Source organism: Enhydra lutris, unplaced genomic scaffold (genome assembly GCF_002288905.1).
Source record: "Enhydra lutris kenyoni isolate GAN:26980312 unplaced genomic scaffold, ASM228890v2 scaffoldscaffold5, whole genome shotgun sequence".
NCBI classification, from domain to species: Eukaryota; Metazoa; Chordata; class Mammalia; order Carnivora; family Mustelidae; genus Enhydra; species Enhydra lutris.
The window spans coordinates 36,996,042-37,017,492 of NW_019154089.1; the positions used below are offsets into that span (position 1 = coordinate 36,996,042).

At 43.1% G+C, this 21,451-nt stretch overlaps 2 protein-coding genes across 2 annotated transcripts; one reads left to right on the forward strand and one right to left on the reverse strand.

Annotated features, from left to right (window-relative positions):
• Nucleotides 1–419: 419 nt before the first annotated feature.
• On the reverse strand, nucleotides 420–11,287 carry LOC111140762 (HMG domain-containing protein 3-like). The gene is made up of 6 exons (XM_022492956.1): nucleotides 10,765–11,287; nucleotides 7,870–8,008; nucleotides 6,568–6,742; nucleotides 2,896–3,393; nucleotides 1,740–1,838; nucleotides 420–437 (listed from the first exon to the last, which is right to left on the reverse strand). The coding sequence occupies exons 1-6, from the start codon at nucleotides 11,285–11,287 to the stop codon at nucleotides 420–422; spliced, it is 1,452 nt and encodes a 483-aa protein (XP_022348664.1).
• A 2,923-nt stretch (nucleotides 11,288–14,210) lies between these two features.
• Nucleotides 14,211–15,785, forward strand: LOC111141279 (tigger transposable element-derived protein 6). The gene has a single exon (XM_022493728.1). It carries the CDS (start codon nucleotides 14,211–14,213, stop codon nucleotides 15,783–15,785), a length of 1,575 nt encoding a protein of 524 aa, XP_022349436.1.
• The last annotated feature ends 5,666 nt before the right edge of the window (nucleotides 15,786–21,451 follow it).

The window sequence follows — 21,451 nt, forward strand, 5'->3', positions numbered from 1 at the left end:
CTGTCTGGGTAACAAAAACTTCTGGAAATAGATATTGGCAATGATTCCACAACACTGTGAATATACTTAATGACCCTGAATTGTACCCTTAAAAAATGGTTAAATTCATAAGTTTTATGTTATGCATATTGTACCATAGTTTTTAAAAAGAGTAGTGTTTTGAACAATTTTATGTCAATAAATTTGACAATTTGGATGAGATGGACAAATTCCCTGAAAGACGAACTACCAAAGCTCACTCAAAAATAGATAATCTATATCTAAATAATCTAAAATTATTTAAAAATAATCTAAATAGTCCTATGCGTATTTTAAAAATTGGACTTGAGATTAAAAATCTTCCCACAAAGAAATCTCCAGGCCCAGACTGACTTATTGGCAATTACCAAACATTTAAGGAAGAAATAATACCAATACCACTACCACACAAACTCTTCCTGAAAAATGAAGAGGAAAAAGTATGTCCTAACTCTCTTTGGTAAACATTACCCTGATACTAAAACCAGACAAACACTATACAAGAAAATTAAAGACCAACATCCTCATGAATATAGACACAAAATTCCTGAGCAAAGTTTCAGCAAATCAAATCCAACAATATACTAGAAGGATAATACATGATTGCCAAGTGGGGTTTATTCAAAGAAGGCAGGGTTGGTTTAACATTTGAAAAACAACGAAATTAACCACATTAACAACTAAAAAAGAAAATTCCTACAACCATCTCAAGAGACACAGGAAAAACATCTGACAAAATCCAACAACCATTCCTGATAAAAGCTCCCAACAAATTAGGAATATGAGAGAACTTCCCAAACTTGAAGAGGGCATCTACAAAAAACCTATAGCTAATATTATACCTAATGGTCAAAGACTGAATGCTTTCCTCCTAAGATGAGGAACAAGACAAAGATATCTGCTCTCACCATTTCTAATCAATATGGTATTGGAGGTCCCAGATAGTGTAGTAAAAAATAAGGAATCCAAATCAGAAAAGAAATAAAACTGTCTTTATTCAAAGACAACATGATCAACTATGTAGAAAATGCAACAGAAACTACAAAAAGGCCACCAGAACACGAGTTTAACAAAGTTGCAGAACAGAAGTTTAATATGCAAAAAAATTAACTGTTATTATATATTACTACTGAAAAATCGGGTATTGAAAAAAGTTTTGGGAGCACCTGGGTGGCTCAGTGGGATGGGCCTCTGCCATCGGCTTGGATCATGAAAAAAAACATGAAATATTTAGGGATAATAAATCTCAGCCCCGATGCTACAGTACGTGATGAAAAAAAAACATTAACTGAGAATCAAAAGACCAGGGTCCTAGTTCTGGCTTGTTTTGCAGCCCAGTGGCTTTGAATGATACAGAGAACAAGTCCTTTCTCTTCTCTAGGCTTTTTTGGTAATCTGTATGATAGTAAGATTGAATCAGACCAATGGCCCTCAATTTTTCTAAATCATGTATGCTTCTGAAAATTTTATAAGAGGCACTGAACCTATCCTAGGTAAACACTCTTAAAGAGAAAAGTTTGTATGTACCTTGAGGAGTTTAAGGAGCCCGCAGAGCTCCCTTCACAGAACCTCCCGCCACCCCTATCCCCAGTAAAGTGTACCTGGAGCAGGTAATTTGAGGCCTTTGCCAGTCCTACTGTCTTAATGTTATCAGACTTTGAAAACTACCTGGAAGAGAATTCTTTTGAAGCCCTATCTCCATCAACTCCCCACACACTGACCAGTTTGATGGAAGTGGGGTTCTCCACGACTGAGTAGGCAGGAAGAGGCAACATGATGAACTGTGTGGCTGGCGCAGAAGAGCTACTCTCGCTGGAATCCTGTGGGCACACGGAGAGAAGGACAGTTTTACTGAGATGGAATGAAGAATACCCAGGGCCACCCACAACAAACACTGAAAGAACGGATCAAGTCCAATAACCAAGATAGTGTGCTTATCCAAAAAAATAAGTCTACAATTATCTCAAAACTTATAAGAAAAAAAGATACAGAAAACTTTTACCACAAAGAATGTGCTATCCTCATTTTACAAATAAGAAAACTGAGGTCCTAAGAGACTTAGGACTCCTAAGATCACATAAGCAGTTAGTGAAAGAACCCAACTGTTCTGACCCTGTCAAGTGCTGACATCGTATTGATCTGCCTTAAGCAGGCAGGTGGCATGCTTCATTATCATAAACAGTCCTGAGGCAACAAACAAGAAAATGGACTTAGGCCTACCACAGATTCCTTTCCAAGGAGCTACCTGCTCTAACATCCAGGCCATCCTACATTCCTCTTGGCCTGAGCAGAAGTCCTACTCTGAGGATGCCACATTACCCAGGGTAACAGAGGGCATGGTGGTAGCTCCCGAGCTTCCAGGGGGACCAGGCTGTGGGATCACTGAGACTGCTCTTCCCCTCAACTGGGCATAGCTGAACTTATGCCACTGGAAAAACTATCAGCCTGGCCTTGAAGAGAGCTTCCTTTTTCCTACCCAATCTGCACCCAGGAAGACCATTTGAAAATTCTCCTAAACAGTTCAAGGTGCCATTGTGTTTGCTGAGACAGTCTTCAGGGAACATAAAATCCTAACAGCTTGAGAGACTCTAGCTTTGATTCATGGACAATCCGTATCATTGAAATGCTGTTACTGCACCTCATGTACTCTCTTAGGTGAAGCAAGTCCTGGCTGTGCTGGGCAAAAAGAGTTGGTAAGAGGGCCTAAGAAACTGAAGAGAACTTTAAAGTAAGCAAGCCCAAGGGAAAAAGGTTCAAGAGAACTGTAGTCCTACTAGAAGTCCACACCAGCACTCTTAATTACCACTGCATGGCGCTAGCTACCTTTGTAGTAACTCCAGATGAAGTAAAAGAGACATAAGTACCAAAGTCACTTACCCTCATGACAGTTACCACTGACATGCTCTCCCCAACCTGGGCGTGGGGCACAGCCAGGCTTCCAGCAGGGAGGTCTGGTGAGCCGTTCACTAAGGTCTCTTCAATTACCAGGCTTGTCTGGTACGGTTGGTGGCTCTCCCCTACCTCCAGGGAAGCCTCCTCCAGGAGCACATCCTGGCTGAGGATCTCTGAGGTGGCGATCTCTTGCACGGCACCCGGCTGGGAAAGGGCTCCCACCTCCTCAGCTAGGGACTCCACAGCCAGGCACTGCTCTGCCATGCCTGCATGGCTAGGCACTGCCTCCGGGGCACTGCTGGACACAAGTGATGGTCCTTTAGGGGACACCTGGTTCTGGGCCACACAAAGCTCTAGCTGAGGGCAACTGCGGTCTTCCTGCAGGCTGCTCTTGGGGATGATGATGTAATCTGAGCGGGGGAGGATCTTGCGAAAACCTGGGATGTCCGGAACCACAGCAGTCAGTGCAGAAAGCTTGGAGTTCTGAGTACCAGGAAGCCAGGGAGGGGGAAGCAAGCAGAGAGAAATGGTGTGAGACCACATGCCCATACGTCTGTAATTTTTTTTCATTTTTTGGATTGTTTTCTGCAAAAGGGACCACAAAAACTCCTCTCTTGACCTAAGATTTCAAGAGGGTCAGCCTCTGTCAACAGCAATGTCATCCTCCTCTGAATCACACTTTAGCCCAAGTAGCTTACTTGCTCAGTCACACAGGAGACAGGTAACAGGGATCAGACTCTGGAAAGGACACTGATCTTGGAATTTGAAACGGTAAGCTGGAATCTCAGATCTGCAGTCTTGAGCAAATACTTTTCAATTTTTGGGTCTTGCTGCTCCATTTGAATTTAGCTATTTACGAGTTCCTTTCCAGCTCTAAAACATCAGGATTCCAAAGTAGCCAAAGACTTAAAAACCAGAAAGTATAATGTTCAATAAAACCCCAAAAGGCATAAAATACAAGTCAACAGGCCAAACTGGAACTCAAGGCAGCAAGCAAGAATTCTGATAATACTGGTTTCTCTCCCAGACTTATAAAACAGAGGATGAACCGATCACTTCACAAGAAAGAAAGTATGTATGCATGGGAATATCTGACAGAACCTGTATATACTGGGGGCAGCAGAGGGGGAATATAAATATTAACACTAACTAGTAAATTAACATTCAGAAAATACCTTCCTGACCTTATCATTAACAACACTATTAAGTTGAGTACTATTATTGTTCCTATGGAAGCTCGGGGAGGTAAACTTCCCCCAAACACAAAATTATTAAGTAGTAAAGACTCCAAACCAGGTCTTCTAAAGAGCAAGGAAACCAGGCACTAAAAGCAAAACGGTTCATGGCCAAGAAAAGGGTACTTTTGCTTTATTTTTTCAAATTAAACTGCAAGTTACCTAATAAGAAAAAGAGAAAAGTTCAAAGTCAACAGTTAAAGTGAGAGCTGAAATTAAAAGGAAATAATTTCAGATGCACCTTTTAAAAGGAACACTAAGTCCATTACAAAAAGATCCTTAAATACATCAAAAGCAAGAAGTCGATGAGACTACTTAAGGTACAAAGGAAGCACTCAGATGAAAGCTGAAAGCAGCACTCAGATGAAACATAAAAGCGGACAGGCCAAATCCTTTATGGAGCCTTTACTGGAGAGATAATGGAGAAATAACATTCTCAAGTCACCCTTTGAAGCAGACAGGTTAGAACAAGATTGAGTGGCAGTAAATGCAGAGAATGATCTGGACTTAATCAACAAATCCAGGCACCTAGACACCAGGGCAACCTGAATAACACTGGAACTATGGGCCTTGCTACGTGGCAAGAGACTGGAAGGGCTGCCGAGAAGCCAGGCTGCCAAAAGGTCTCTGACAGGCTCCCAAAGTATGAAGACAGGAGGGTCTCACCTTCACACCAGGCAATCTCAGAGAGGTCAAACAAAGTACCCAAAGCCTTACTAAGTCTTGGCACATTCAGATAACTCATGCTCTTAAATACCACCTTTTCTTATCATGTGGCCCCTGGACACTAAACCTACTGAAGAGTGGTATTCACTGACCAAGGCAGCATATGTCAAGGACTCAGCTAAGAGCTTGTATTATCTATTTTAAACGCTAAACGCTGTGAGTAGATAGTATTATTTCCCACTTTACAAATGAGGAAACCAAGACTCAAAGGTTAAGTGATTCTTCCAGGGTCACAGCTAGTTAATATCAGAGCTAATCAATTCAAGTTCTTGATAGCAGTTCTAGAGAGGATGGCAGATATAAAGTCCCCACATGGATAAGAAAAAAATCATTGCAGATGATTTATTTAAAAAATGTTTTGAGGCGCCTGGGTGCCTCAGTAGGTTAAGCCTCTGCTTTCAGCTCGAGTCAGGATCTCAGGGTCCTGGGATCGAGTCCTGTATCGGGCTCTCTGCTCAGCAGGGAACCTGCTCCCCCCACCCTTCTTCCTGCCTCTCTGCCTACTTGTGATCTCTCTCTGTCAAATAAATAAATAAAATCTTTAAAAAAATGTTTTAAAAGACTTAATAAGGGCCTACATTAGTGTGTAGCTTTAAAAACCATTATCACTCTGGGAATAGGCAAAATTTTCCTGTTTCGGGGTAAAAAGGTTGCTGATTTTATTGATGGGGAAACCACAGGGAATATATACTTTTCCTAGACTCCACTTCCCCTTCCCCACAGGAACTGTCTCCCAGATTCAGTTTATAAACAAATCATCTAAAGGAGGGGGTACAGGGATGCCTGGGTGGCTATCAGTTAACCATCTGCCTTTGGCTAAGGTTATGATCCTAGACCTGGGATGCGGTCCTGTATTGGGCTCCTTGCTCAGCAAGGTGCCTGCTTCTCCCTCTGCCTGCTGCTCCCTTTGCTTGTGTTCTCTGACAAATAAATATCCTTTAAAAAAATTTTAAAAGGAGGGGGTACAGACGGGTATCTCGAAGACCTTAGATAACACAAAACTCTTCCAGAAAGAGAAATGCCAAGCCACTAAGCAAAATAATCTAAATGGCAGTGGTAGATGGCCTCCACTAGGAAAACACAACCTTCTCTGCTCTAACATAGCTTGCTGCATTCCTGAAAAACCTTTGCTCTACATTATCAAAGAAGAAATCAGAGACAATCTTTCAATTGAAAAAAGGAGTTAAGGTTAACCCTGCAACAACAAGGTTATTTTTCCTGCAGCAATTTCAGTTTAATAAAAAACCAGCAGTATTAACAGTTGTCAGTGTTGTTATTGTGAACTAGAAATACAAAATGGCTGACAGACACAATCTAGAACACAACCTTACGCATTCTTTAATTCAGGCCTGTCTTCCTCCATCATCTTCTGCCTCTGGCATAGTGCACAACCACCAGTGTTAATAGAAGAACGTGACATTATACAAAGCAGCTGTATCTACTTCCACACTCACCAGCCTAACTGCTGATTATAACTGACAGCAATCAATATAACACATATTCATTACTTTCAATTAGTAAGGTGAAAACTGATGGTGTGCAGGAAAAATGCCTTATAAACTACTAAATTAAGAAAGATAAAACGGACTCAACTCAAAGTTTTTCCAAGAAGAAAAATAGAGAACGGGATGGGCTCTTCCCAGGGCCTTTACCACTGACCAAATGGAGAAATTAGTTGGGGAAAAAAATTACTTACAGGATCCAAACCTTCTTTCTCTAGTTTGGCTTTCTCCAGGTAGTAACTCCTCTCGGCCACGCTGAGGAGCCTCCAACTTTCACTAATCTTCTTATTGATCTCAGATTGAGGGAGGTGGGGGAGTTCCTGCTGCACTTTCAAGTAGATGTCGTAATAGTATAGAAGGTAAGCCGACCTAAAGGAAGGAATAACTTAAGGTCTTCCCTCATTCAACCAGTGAAGTGTCAAGGTTTGCAAGTGAAGAGGCAAAAACCTAGCTTTTCATTTCAAAGCATTTATCTAAATAGGGACTGAAGCAAACAAACATTTAAATAATAGCCCAGGGCACCTGGGTGGTTCAGTTAAGCAGTTAAGCATCTGGTTAAGCAGTTAAGTGTCTGTACCTGATGAGTCTCACAACCCACTCCCTGCTCAGCAGGAGTCTGCTTCTCCCTCCACCCCTCCCCCCAGCTTGTGATCTCTCTCTCTCTCTCACATACACATTCTCTCTCTCTCAAATAAAATCTTTAAAAAAATCTTTTAAAAAGAAATAAATGAATACGTAAATAACAGCCCCATAGGTGTACAGGAGGATTCTCCCTCCAGAAACCTGGAAGCAAAAGCCTATCTGACTTACTTTTCCTTGGACCAGTTTTTCTGTAGGAATGATCGGCTCTATAGGCAAGTATGAGCAAAGATAAACAAGTACACTGCCATCCCACTCTTGGGGAAAGGTTACTTAGGGGCCTAATCACAGTCTGGTTATCACCCACATGCTTTACTTCTCCACAGAGCCTCTGGTCATCTCACTGGCCAACAGCACCTCCCCAGGGCTGAGAAAGGAAGTAAATTAAGTACCAAAGTAACCCAAAAGTGGTAACTTCAGCAAGAAGTTTTAGAGTATTCAGTTAAGAGCGAGATTAGAGCTATAGCATGGATAATCTTTATAGTTATCATTGATCTATTACAATTCTATATTTTTATGAATTTCCTATTTTAAATGCTTAAACATCGATAATGTTAATAATAAATAACATTACTTCATTTGTACATAGCTTCCACCATTTGTATGGTACAATTTCCTGTTGCAGCAGGAAAACATGATCAAGATCCGGCCAGGAATAGCAACTGCTGGTATCAATCCACAACTTCCTATTCCCCATCTCCCTCACCCCACAACACACTGCCCATCCAGAGACTTCAACAATGGATATGGCACTCTCAATGAGTCTGGATGCAGCCGGCAGCCTAAAGTCTTCCTCAACACAGCTCTCCAAGCAGCTTGTGTTTATAAATGCTAGCTACCAAAAGGCGTTGGCTAACCTGGGTTTCTTGGCCTTTTCTCCATGTATTTTATACTTTTTCTTCTTCTTGGGTGGCCCAGGGGAGGTATAACAGTAGGCTTCCTCAATTTCCTCCATCACGACAGTTACCTCAGTACCATCATATGATGCATCCATGGCTAGAGGAAAGTCAAACACAAACAAGTTTCAAGAATCTATTTTCCTAAAGAGGACAGTAGCCACTTGATCCAACGATCTCCTATCTCTGCCAGGGCCTCAAGGTTCAGTCATTTCCCAAACTCAGCAGATCCTAAGAAGCACTGGGTGTACTTGATAAACATACAGATCCCAGGGTTCCACCTCAGCTCTTCTAAATCAGAATCTCCAGAGGGTATGGAAATCTGTATGCTTAACAAGTGCCCCAGGTGATTCCTCTGACCCAGCAAATTTAGGACCACTAGCTTTGACAGCTCATTTGCTTATATTCACTCCTGGGATATAGTTATTCATCAACTCAAAGATTAGCCCCACTTTATAACAATTTCATATGGTAAAAGATGAAAAGACTAAATCTGGCCAGTGGTCAGAGGTTCCAGACCTTCTCTCATGTTTCATTACCTTAAGCAAACTGCTCCATTGACTCATTCAGGTATTCATTCAGACATGCAGTAAATACTTATATGTAAGAGATTCTTTACACCCTGCCAGTTTCTGTGACTTTGAGCAGATCCTTTAGCTACTTCAGGTTCAAATTTTTTCACATATAAAAAGACAGGTGTCCTTCGGCTTAGGTCATGATCTCAGGGTCCTGGGATTGAGCCTGGCATTGGGAATCTCTGCTCAGCAGGGAGCCTGCTTCCCTCCTCTCTTTCTGCCTGCCTCTCTGCCTACTCATGATCTCTGTCAAATAAATAAAAATCTTTAAAAAAAAAAAAAAAAAGACAGGTGTCTCACCCACCTTACTACAGATTTATAGCATAAGGCTCAAAGGATACCACAGATATAACTCTATTTGAGAATGCCCAGGTGCTACACAAAAGACAGGCCTCATGAGTAAAGATGAAAGATCTATAGCTGAAGTGCTTCATGATCTGCCTAAGGCCACCACACCCAAACAGGTACTTGAAAGATTTTTTTCATTCAAAAAGCCGACTTTTTTTTTATATGACACTCTCCCCATTTCCACTAGCAACCCTCTAAACCAGCACTGACCTTTCTGCAATGATGGAAATGTTCTGTATCTGCACTCTCTAATATGGCTATCAAGCACCTGAAATATGGCTACTATGACAGAGGAACCGAACTTTGTTTTGTTTAATTGTAATTAATTTAAATTAGCCACATATGATTAGCGACTATGGTACTAGACAGCTTAGGTCTAAACAGTAATCTGACAAACATTAGCTCCCTGGCCTAAGAAACAGAAAATGAACAGCTTTTCCTAGAAAAGGAAGGCATTAAAAAACCTGAATGACTAGTTCAATAAGAGTTAGCCTATTTGTGGCCACGTTCTCAGTTGGGAGTTTTACCCAAAAGACTCAATCCTTGGAGGAAGAAATGTTCCAGAAACCACTTCAATTTAATTAGACAGAAATGATATACTGTGTTTGCTCTTGAAAATCTGTCGAGAAAGAACTTGGGATTCTGGGAAGACGGAGTAGCAGTAGATACAGGGCAGATCTGTGTATTATAAACCCACTCACATCTCATTTAAACCTCCCTCTACAAATTATGAGGTATATGGTTAAGGTGTAATGAGAAAAAGAGCACTGCTTGTTAAGCAAGGAGGCCTGCCTCCAAGGCTCAACTCTAACCATGTGATCTCAGACAAGTCTATACTACACCCTGAATTTCAATTGTTCCTCCCATGAGAGGAAAAGGCTGAAATCAGTAGCTCCTAAGTCTGGGGGAGGCAAGAATACCTTTTGAGAATGTTGTAAAAGCTAAAAACCCTCCCCTAGAAAATGTAGACAAGCAACATGTCCCCTATAATTTCAAAGATAGTCTCCAGTTAAAAACACACTATTCCTAAGGTACTTTCTTGTTGTCATCCCTAATGATTTCTCTTCCCATTAAAACAAATAAACCCTGCGTCCTGTCTCAGTGCAACCCAAGAAGAGAACATAATCCACAACTTAGTTAGGTAATTAATAGGCCAGTGCCTTCACAGGGTAAGGGTAGCTAGAATTCAAATCAAGACTATGTGGCTACTATGCTTTATTTATTTATTTTGCCCTTAATAATTGACTTCTTAGCCCTTGAGAGTGTTGCAGATAAGCAGTAACTGCAGGAGAGCATCTGTAAAAAATGACATGTAGAATTCTAGCACCCAGAGCAAAACAATTTAGGAAGCAGACCCATTACAACTACCTTGGGGTGGGGGCAGGAAGAGACTACCTTGTTTTTTGCTTGCTTGACTACCCCCATTTTAAGCCTAAGATTATTTTCAGACCCTAGGCCTCAGTTCAGCAATGCCCCCTCCAAAAGGCAGAATAATATAAAGGTAAAAACCAAGGTCTGTGGAAAGTAAAAAAATCACGACTAAGTTACACATTTTTATAGCACCCGCACAGAGCTCTATGACCTTGAGCAGCCTACTTATTCTAAGCCTCAGTTTTCTCTTCTGTAAAACAGGACTAAGGGCAGTAGTTCAAATTTGAGACACTTTCACTGTTCCATCAGATGCGCCTCAAAACCTCGGGTGATAGTCTCTGACAGTTTGTCTAGGGGTCACGGCTTGTCTTCGGGCTAATTCCTTTCCCTCTCGGTTTCAGATGTCCCAAACGTACCGAATGCGGCAGCAGAAGACTAATAAGGCTTACTGGTCCTACTCTGTGGAAGGGACAACAGGGCTCAGAGAGCCGCAGTATCCGGCTCGAGGTCGCCCAGCATTTCCGCGGCACAGTGCAGCGAGGCGCTCGAGGGCGGGACTTACCCTGAGGAGCGTGCAAGCCGCGCGGCTCACATTCCCGGAGGCGCCCGGCCCTGGGGCTCGACGAGGGGGCTGGCCGGCGCAGTCGCGCTCCCCGCTGTCGGCGAGAGGCGGCTCCAGTCGTGACAGCGGCAACAAGGAAGTGGAGGCGAGGGCTCGCGCGCGCATCCCGGGGGCTGGAGGAGCCCCGGCCCCGCGGCCCCGCCCGGCGACACACGGCGCGGAGTCGCGACAGCTCCTCTCGCTCCCCCTTCTCGGAGTCGCGATATAGGGTCGTGGAGAGCGGGTATGGGAGCACAGGCTCGCTCCGCAGGCTCTTCACCGACGCCTGCCGAGGGCCCCGGGGGTCAAGCCCCGGGGAGCCCGAGGAAGACAGCAGGGACACGAGCGTCGCCGCAGCACCGGTTCGGCGGCGGCAGCGGCAGCAGCAGCACACCTCAGATCGCCAGGGAGACCCTTCCCGGCAGCCCTCGCGGCGCACCGGAAGCGGCCGGCTGCGCGTGACTGCGTGCATCCTTTTGCGCATGCGCAACAGTCCAGCCCTAGTTGAGGGGCGGACCCATAGGAACTGCTTAAATGCTTAGAGGGGGCTGATAAGGCGGACGGACTGTTTCCGGCTAGAGGTTCCGGGAGAAGGAGGAAGCTGCGGCCGCCCGCTGTGGGACGCCCAGGCCGCTTAGCCTCGGGGCATTGCCGTAGGGCGCTCAGGTAACTGGGGCGGGGCTGTGCCGAGCGTAAGAGGTCGAGGCCCCGCCTCACTTCTCAAAGCCACGTCGGGCCCTGGGGAGCCCCAGCACCACCTTCTCAGCACAGTGTTCAAGGCCAGGCTCCAGCCCTGTCCAGTCTGTTCCCGCTCGTTCAGCGCAGGGTTCTTGGTGCCGCATCAAGCCGTCCTCCTCACCCAATCGGTCCTTCCCGCCGTCCCACACACAGTTATGCTAGTGAGTTCTGGAGTGATTCAACCTGAGCCGAATGACCCAAGTGGAGAGGCTCTGGAGTCGGACAAGAATAGTAGGCCCTTTTCCCGCCAGTGTCACAGATCGTTCCACATTTGTACAAGCCCTTGCACGACCCTCACTATCTTGCAAATGTATTTTTCCAATCTGCGTACTTTTCTGTATGTGCCACTGTCACCAACCTCGTCGTCACCAGTATCTCCTCCTGGACTGATGGCGTTTTTTCCCACCTCCCCTCTTGTCGCTCTGCAGTCATTTCTCCACACAACAGGCAGATTGATCTTTTTGCACTGTAACTGATCCAGTCGCTCCCTGCTTAAAACCTTCTAGTGTCTTTTCATTCGCTTAGAATAAAATACAAGCTTAGCTTGACCTAAAAGACTTTGGCTTGTCTCTTACTTCATTCTCTTTCCACGTCGCCTCTCGATACTGGTAGTTCCCAGAACAGGGTGTATAGTACTCTGTAGTGTTCAGAACACTGGCTTCGTGCTGAGTCTCCTTGGATTTGCATCCAAGTCCTGCCATGTGTAAGCTGAATTAAGCATGTAAAGGAACAAATTAAGTTTATGAAGTAGATCTTCAGTAATTGGTTTCCATCTCCTCAGTTGGTTCTCATCTCACTAAATGGCACAACCATACATTGGGTTGCTCACTGCTCCAGCCAGAAATCTAGGATTTATCCTTAAACCTTCCCGCACCTGATATCCAGTCCATCAGCAAGATCTGCAAAAATATCGCCCAAACTGGCTACTTCTTACTACATCCACTGTAACTCTAATCCAAGCCACCATTATCTCACATCTGGACTCCTGCAGCAGCCTCCTAACTAGTCACCTGCTATTTCCCTGACACCCTTCAATTCCATTCTTTACATAGCAGTCATCTTTCTCCTTGATTAAAATCCTTCAGTAGCTTCTCTTTGCATTCAAATTAACATATCCCAGCTGTCTGTGGCCTACAAGGCTAGCTTCCTTTCATCTTCAGATTTAGGGCCACCTCTTAGGAAAATGGATTTTTACCCTTTAGGTTCTCCACTTTGCAACCAAAGGACTCCTTCTGAAGTGCAAACCTGATCACATCATTCAAATAAACAGACCTCTGTGGCCTCTTACTGTCCCAGGATCAAGCTAAAATTTTATGATTTGGCTCTTGTTCTCTTCTCCAAAGACTTTTTTTCCTGGCTATACTGTCTTGTTTTCTATAGTACTTGATAGCCTTTGCACATATTTCCTTCTATCTCATGAACTTCTAGTTGTTTGTACTTGAAGGCCCAACATCAATATTGTTTCCTCTTTGAAGTGCACTGCCCTTTCATGTCCCACCCAGTTGATCATCTCCACTGCTCTATTCTAGTTCACAGTACTTTTTAACCGCTTTTATAGTTTTAATGCACTTTAGTGTTTGTCTTCCCGGCTTCCCTGATAGGCTTCTTTTTTTTTTTTCCTGATAGGCTTCTGAATGGTGGGCACTATGCTCCATCCGTCTCTGGATGGCTGGTATTGAGCATAGTGCTTAGCACATAGAGGATGCCAAGAATGGATAGATAAATGTGTGGAGGTGGTGGTAGGAGTCAGCCCTTGCAAAGGGGCAGTCACAGCCTCAGGTCACAGCAGCTTCTCTTGTTCTGTGAGGACTCTCATGATAAAATGTCTTCGCAGACAGTTACAAAAACTGCTTCTGCCTGATCATGGTTATTTCCTTCATAGTCATAGCACACTCTGTAATTATCTTATGTATCTGTTCTCTTTTGGCTCATCTTCCTCCACTGTATTGTATATTTCCTAAGGGCAGGGACCTTGACTGTGTTGTTCATCACTGTATCCTTACCACTTAACACCTATGAACACCAAATGAATGAAACATATTCCCACAGTGAAAATCCTTCCAAGGCAAATAGTAATAGAGCTTTAAAGACCTCATTTTGATGGAATATCAAGCAGGACTATGGAGTTACAGAAATGGCACTAATTCTGAGTCAAGAAATCTGAGGTCTATGAGCTTGGATAGGCCCCTTCTCTGAGCCTCAGTTTCTGTTATAAAATGAGCCAGATAATAATCCCTTTAATTTATACAGTGCACTGCTATTTGCCAACATCTTTTACCATCTGTTTTTTCAATCTATTCCCACAGTAGACAGAACAGACATTATTTTTACAGAAGCTTGGAAATTTTAAGTGAACTAGATTCTCTGTAATGGTGGGCACTATGCTCTGTAAGGTCTCTTTTTTTTCAAACATTCTGTGAATCTGTATAAGTAATCCCTACAAGTCAGTAGTATGAATCCTATTTTCTCTTGACTTTGGCCTTATATTATCATTTCCTAGCAGGATTTTGAAAAATCTGACCCACCTTTTAGAGGGAATCCTTTATCTCTGGTTCCTGACAGGTACTCCACATTCTCTCTCCTCAGTTTTCTACACTTGTGGCAAAACAAGCCTAGAGGAGGGACACACTCAGCCCTGGTAATTGTGGCCCAGCACTCATTCTGTGAATATGGCAAACAAGGGGAACAAGAAGCGTCGGCAGTTCTCCCTGGAGGAGAAAATGAAGGTGGTGGAAGCTGTAGACTCAGGAAAGAGGAAAGGTGATGTGGCAAAAGAATTCGGTATCACCCCTTCTACCTTGTCTACATTTTTAAAGGATCGCACCAAATTTGAAGAGAAGGTACGGGAGGCATCTGTAGGACCCCAGCGGAAAAGGATGAGGAACGCTCTCTATGATGACATTGATAAAGCTGTTTTTGCTTGGTTTCAAGAAATCCATGCCAAAAACATTCTTGTGACTGGGTCTGTCATTCGGAAAAAAGCACTAAACTTGGCCAACATGCTTGGCTATGACAATTTTCAAGCAAGTGTGGGTTGGCTGAACAGATTTAGGGATCGCCACGGAATTGCTTTGAAAGCAGTCTGTAGAGAGGATAGTGACAGATTAATGAATGGTCTAGGAATAGATAAGGTTAACGAGTGGCATGCAGGGGAAATTATAAAACTGATTGCTGACTACAGCCCAGATGATATCTTTAATGCTGACGAGACAGGAGTGTTTTTCCAGCTGCTTCCCCAGCACACGCTTGCTGCTAAAGGAGACCATTGTAGAGGTGGCAAGAAAGCAAAGCAGCGGTTGACAGCACTCTTTTGTTGCAATGCTTCAGGGACTGAAAAAATGAGACCGTTGATTGTTGGTAGGTCAGCCAACCCACACTGTCTCAAGAACGTCCGTTCCCTCCCTTGTGATTACCGAGCCAACCAGTGGGCATGGATGACGCAGGATCTGTTTAATGAGTGGCTGATGCAAGTGGATGCCAGGATGAAGCGGGCGGAACGCCGCATCCTCCTGCTGATCGACAACTGCTCCGCTCACAACATGCTGCCACGCTTGGAAAGGATCCAAGTGGGGTACCTACCCTCTAACTGTACTGCCGTCCCGCAGCCCCTGAATCTCGGCATAATTCACACCATGAAAGTGCGGTACCGAAGCTACCTCCTGACCCAGCTCCTCCTCAAGCTCCACAGCAGTGAGGACCAAGGAAAAGTGGACATCGGGCGGGCCATCGACATGATTGCGGCAGCATGGTGGTCAGTCAAGCAGTCCACAGTGGTGAGATGCTGGCAGAAGGCAGGCATCATCCCCACGGAACTGACAGATTGTGACACAGAAGCAGCAGCCAGTGAACCAGAGGTAGCCATTGAAAAGTTATGGCACTCTGTGGCTCTTGCCACCTGTGTCCCCAACGAAATACATTTCCAGGACTTTGTCACTGCCGATGATGATCTCATCATCGCTCCAGAGCTGATAGACACAGAGATCATCCAGGGCATGGAGGATGCTGAAAATAGAGATGAAGCTGGAAGTGAAGAGGAGGGGGAGGTATCTTTACCACTGCAGCCAAAAATCACCATCACGGAGGCCATCTCAAATGTACAGAAACTTAGACAGTTCCTTTCCACTTGTGTAGGTGTTCCTGACACCGTTTTTGGACAGCTAAATGGAATAGATGAATATTTAATGAGGAAAGTGACACAAACTCTTGTTGACTCCAAAATTACAGATCTCCTCCAAACAAAATAACGTAGGCATTAATTGCCTCTTTTGATTTAGAAAATGTAGTTTATAAGAATAAAGTTTTTAGATAGGTTATTGAACTTAAATTTTAAGCAATATTATAATGACAACATTCCAGTCCTCTGAAATAATCAGGAAACTTCCTTGAATGAAGTTTGACAAATATGTGTGTTATCTTTTGATTAATCAAATGGTCTCAAAAGTTGTCTGCACCTTAGGATCTCTTGAGCATCTTTAAAAAAATTTCTAAAGCCCAGGCCTTATCCCAGACCAATTAAATCACAATCTATAGTTATAGGTCACAGGCATCAGTAGTTTGTGAAACTGCCCAGGTCATTCCAATGTACAGAAAAGTTTGGGAATTGCTGATTTGGCCAAAGGAAAATCGAGCACACGGTGGGGTAGGAGCCAACCTCTTGCCAGTAAGTCTAGCTTAGTGGTTTCCAAATGTTAGCTCACTTCAGAATCACTTGAAAGGCTTGCTGAAACACAGATTGCTGGGCTCCACCTCCAGTTTTCTGATTCAGTGGGTATTAGATGGGGCCCCAAAATTTTCATTCTAACAAATTCCCAGGTCCTGCTGATGCTAATGTGGTCCAGGATCCTTACTTTGAGAACCACTGGTCTAGCTGGATCCTAGTACTTCTCTCTTCAGCCAGCCGGCCATCCGAATACTCCCACTCACTATCAAAAAAGAAAAGAAGAGGGGGAAAAAAGCATTAGCACTTCTTATTCCAGATCTGTTAACTCCTTTCTGCTGATTTGGTAACTCTAGAATCTTCTTAGCTTTTCTCTTGAATGCTGCACCAGCTAGCCAAGTAGTGAGCAGAGGTACATCTGTCTGTGCCCAAAGAATTAGCAGGAACCACCTAGAGTAGGAACACATCTTGTAATGCTTATTAGTCAGAGGGAGCTGGGGCACAGGGGAATACGAGGAGAATTAAAAAGGAGATAGGACACAATGTGGGGGCCTTATATATCAGAAAATCCTGGGAAAGGACATATAGCCCAGTGTACCTCTCACTTTCCAGACAAGGTGAGAGGGAAATCTGTGGGAGAAAGGACACGTGTGACAGGATTTGGAACGTTCCCTATTTGGATTATTCCACTTGTGAGTAATCCAGCCTGGACTTTGTGATTAACATGAAGGCACACTGTTTGCCTTTGCTAAAATTACTTCACCCTTATTCCTTTATGTTTGTCCTGCAGAGACATCTGCTAGAGCAGAGTTGATCTTAAGTTATTTAAAACAAAATAAATTTATAATCTGATTTATATTGAAGTTTTTCTCCTATAAAGAAGGCATTTTTAATATCCTTTATAACCCTAGTATCTGTTTCTAATATGCAAGATGAGTGTCTGTTTCATTTTTAGAAGGTAAATACAAGCATTCAAGAGAAAAGCTAAGTACCTGTCAGTGTTGTAGTGTAGTTCCCCCATCCAGTGCAGATTAATTTTTTGGTTATTTCAGAAACCCATAGAAATTCAGTTATTTTTCTTTCTATAATCATTTAACTGAAACCCATATAAAACAGATTAATGATAGACTGCTTCCGTGTTGAACAAAACAACAATTTTTTTAAAACCCCAGCAGATGTTTAAATGGATTTTTGAAATCTTATTTTGTATATTTTTCATTTTAGCAAACTAGAATAATTTGAACCAAAAGTACTATACATATTTTAAGTCCTTAACACATAGGAGAGGAAAACTGTCTTCTGGCGAAGTCCTGTGGTTCCACGCACTGTCAGCGCCTTTACTGCTGTCATTTTGTGTCAGGATTACTAATATAACTTTGAATTCCTTTGTTCACCTTTCTGCCCCTGAAGTGCATTTGGCACATAATGTTAAATCTCTTGACATCATGCCATTTCCCCTGCCCAAGTGTCTGTGGTGGCTCCCAAATGCCTAAAATAAATAAATAAATAAAAACTGGATTATTCAGTTGAGTTTTAGCACCCTCTAGAGTTGGTTACAACCTGCATTTCCGCTTGCCTGCTCAGTACCATCAGTGCCGCCCCTGGATAAGGCCCTGGAGAGCACACACTGTACTCGTGTGTACTTGCGTGCCTTCACCGGAATACCTCTCCTGCTCTCCACCAAGGCAGGCCTTTCAGGAACTAACTGTGGAGTCCTCTTTCTCCAGCTTTTTTTTTAAAGACTTCAGCACCTGCTCCAGCCTTCCCTCAACTCCTTAGCACTTTTTGTCTCTCTACCACTTACCTAAGCACTTAAATTTTTATCAGTGTCCTGTGGCTCTTTGAGTAGACTGTAAGCTCCAGGGGAGCAAGGACCTTTGTAACCTTAATGGTGCCTAGCACTGTGCTGGGCACATCATAGGCACTTCAATAAAGAGTTGTGTATAAACTGATACATACATTAATGGGTGAACACCACCTTTCTTTAAGGCTGAATGAAGCATTGATTCTACTTGAAGATAGGGTAAGGCTGTCCTCTGTAAAAGAATTTGCAAATTTTTCCATGAATGTCATTGCCTCAACTAGTATTCCAGTCCAGGTTATCTATCATCTGTTCTTTGATAGTGAGGAATTCCAATATATAAAGTTAAGCCTATTTCCGTCCACATAAAGTCATTGTAGGATTTACACACACAAAACTTTGGTATGAAAGGCTTCATTTAAGTGCCTTGCACATAGTACTATTCGGTAAATATGTGCTTAAACTTGTTTAAAAAAAGAAGTCTCACATTCTTGACTCATTTGATGTATCATAATGAATTAGATCCCTATAGATGAAAATCATATCCAAAAGAGAGAGCTTTTACAGTCTGGTTTACATTGGCTGAACAAACCTTTGATTCTGTCAGGACATTAAGGTTTTATTTGTTTGATACTTTTGTTTTCTAAAACTAAAAGAAGATATTATCCCTTCTGAGTTGCCTGTCTTCGTCAGGCCCTCTGTGGCTTCTCCCTGATTCTCTGGTGCCTCTTGCCCCACTTGAGGATTTAGTTTGCCCCAGCTGACCAATCCTCTCTGTAAGCTAGCATTCTGGAACTAGGGACTTACCTCAGCTGAGCTGTTATGAAGATAAAAAATATATACCTGACACAGACTAAGTTCTATAAATGCTATGCCATTAGTACCCATCCCTATTTGAAACTTTACAGGTACTGTCTAGAAGCAGGGACCTCCTTTTCCAGACCTCCCTTTCACTAACAGATCTTGGGGTTTAGTGTTCCAGAACCACCAAGGCTGATCATTAGATAAAACTCAAGTTTTCTTTGCCCTGTTCTTAAGATGGGCTCTTTGATTTAAAAGGGAGGAAGCTAAGAATTGTTGCCTGTTACTTGCCAAGCACCATTTTACTCCTTATCATTTAATCTTGACAATAAATTGTAATGCAAAAGTACAAATAGGCTCAATCAATGTATTCTAAAATTGCCTATTAACTGTTCGTGCTACCAGAGGCCATACTTCTTTGAGGTGAAATGTGGTAGCATATTCTGGCCACCAGAGGGCAGAGAGAGATTACACAATAGAGACAACTGGCCAACCCAGAACACTTAGAAGCAGCCATGTTTAATTTCTCTGACATGGTAGAGACTGAAAAGGAAGACAAGGAAAGATAGAAAAGACATAGAATGTGAGTCCTGTTCAGGCAACTAACTAAGAAACAACTGTGCCTTGGACCACCTAATCCAACCGCATTACACACCTATCCCTTCATCAGAGACTTTTTCCAACGTATTGATAACCACAGGCCATGTAATTGACCCAAGACAGACATGCTCTGTAAATGAACCAGTTTTAGAGAAATAAATATCCACCAAACATATCCATGCTTAGAACTGATACCCACTGCTGGCCACAGAGGCTCTAAGGATGAAATACACAGCCCTATCCTCAGGGAGTCCAGTTAGCAGATGAGATGGAGAAGGAAAAATAAGAGTGGTAAATGCCATTTTTGAGAATATGCAGAGATGAGGTCCAAAGGAGACTCTGCATGAGAGAAGAGGAATTCAATAGGAAATGTTGCCAAGAGCAAGGGACTTTTAGTAAGAAGTATTTGGAAAGAGTAGAAAAGTTTACACATATGGGGCTGGGAGGCTATTCCTGGAAGAAAGAACAGCATATATAAAGGCCTAGGGCAGGACAAGATGCTGAAGATGTAAGCAAGGGCAACTTTTTTTAATTTGGGTTTTTTTTTTTTTTTAAGATCTTATTTATTTGACAGAGAAAGACACACAGAGAGAGAGGGAACACAAGCAGGGGGAGTGAGAGAGGGAGAAGCAGGCCTCCTGCCGAACAGGGAGCCCAATGCGGGGTCTCAATCCCAGGACCCTGAGATCACGACCCGAGCCAAAGGCAGACACCTAACAACTGAGTCACCCAGGCACCCAAGGGCAAACTTTTTAAGGTCTTATTGGCTATAGCATTGATTCTGAACTTACTCTGAAAACACTGGAGAACCACTTAGAAGTAACAAAGGTCTTTTTTTTTTTTTTTTAAAGATAATAATCAGTAACTAGTGTGGAGGCTGAGTTGTAGAGAAATAGATTAACTAGGTAGACTGTGGCATAGTCCTGAAGATAAATGAACACTGAGGGCAAGAAAGAGATGTTTGACTTGAGAGTCTTACCAGGTAGATGGATTTGAAGAGGAATATTCTAAAATCTTCCAAGTTTCTGGATTGAGTTGCTGAGTCATGCCATGATCAAGATGGGTTAACAGGGGAAGAGAAGATGAGTTTGTATTCTATGTGAGGTGCCTCTGGGCATCCAGCTGTTACTGGACAGCTCTGGAGATTTATGTACAGACAGATATGCTGGCTGGTGTTCTAGAAAGGCTAGAAATCATGTTTGGCTGCCATCATCACACAGATAACAAATCAATTGAGGACATGGATGTAGTCATCTGGAGAGAGCTTATAATGCAAAGTATTCATGACATGGGGGGCCATGAACCAGCCTCCATATAAATCGTGTGTGTGTATACATACGAATGTGTATGTATTCTTCTCCAAGAAGAATGTGTATGTATTCTTCTCCAAGAAGAGCCATACTTTCATCAGGCTCAATCAGATCTGAAAATCCAAAGCTTAAGCAATGGTGCTAAATGAGAGAAGAGGCCAAGGACACAAGCACTGAAAGGCGATGGGGAAGCAGAGCCCTCCAAGGTAGCTGGAGAGATGCTGGAGAATGAGTGTGTGAGGCACCGCACACGGCTCCGGGTCCCACGTGCTGTGTACACACATGGTGAGTATACAGGATGGTAAAATTCGAAGGGCCCTTCGAAGACCATTTAGTCCAACTCCTTCACCTGCGTACAAGGTGGTAGCCTCAACTTACTGATGGCGAAAAGATGGTTCAAAATTCACTTACCAAAATTCAGAGTTAGGAGTAGTAAAACATGAGCCAGTTTGGGGTTTTCTGATTCCCACAAGGTACAGAATAGTAGTCATGCAACATGAGAACTGGACAGGTCCTCAAGCAATCTCGTGCTCCTCCCCTCTTCATTGATGAAAAAATCGAGTTCCTGAAGGATTAATTTACTCACTCAGGACAACAAAGCAAAAAAGGAAAGAAATACATATCTTTACGCATTATGTCCTTCTATAAGGACAGATCCTCTTCTTATAGTTGGGAAAAATTAATGACTGAATCACTCTCCAAATGTAAAGCGATGGTATTCCAAAGCTCACTGGTGACCTA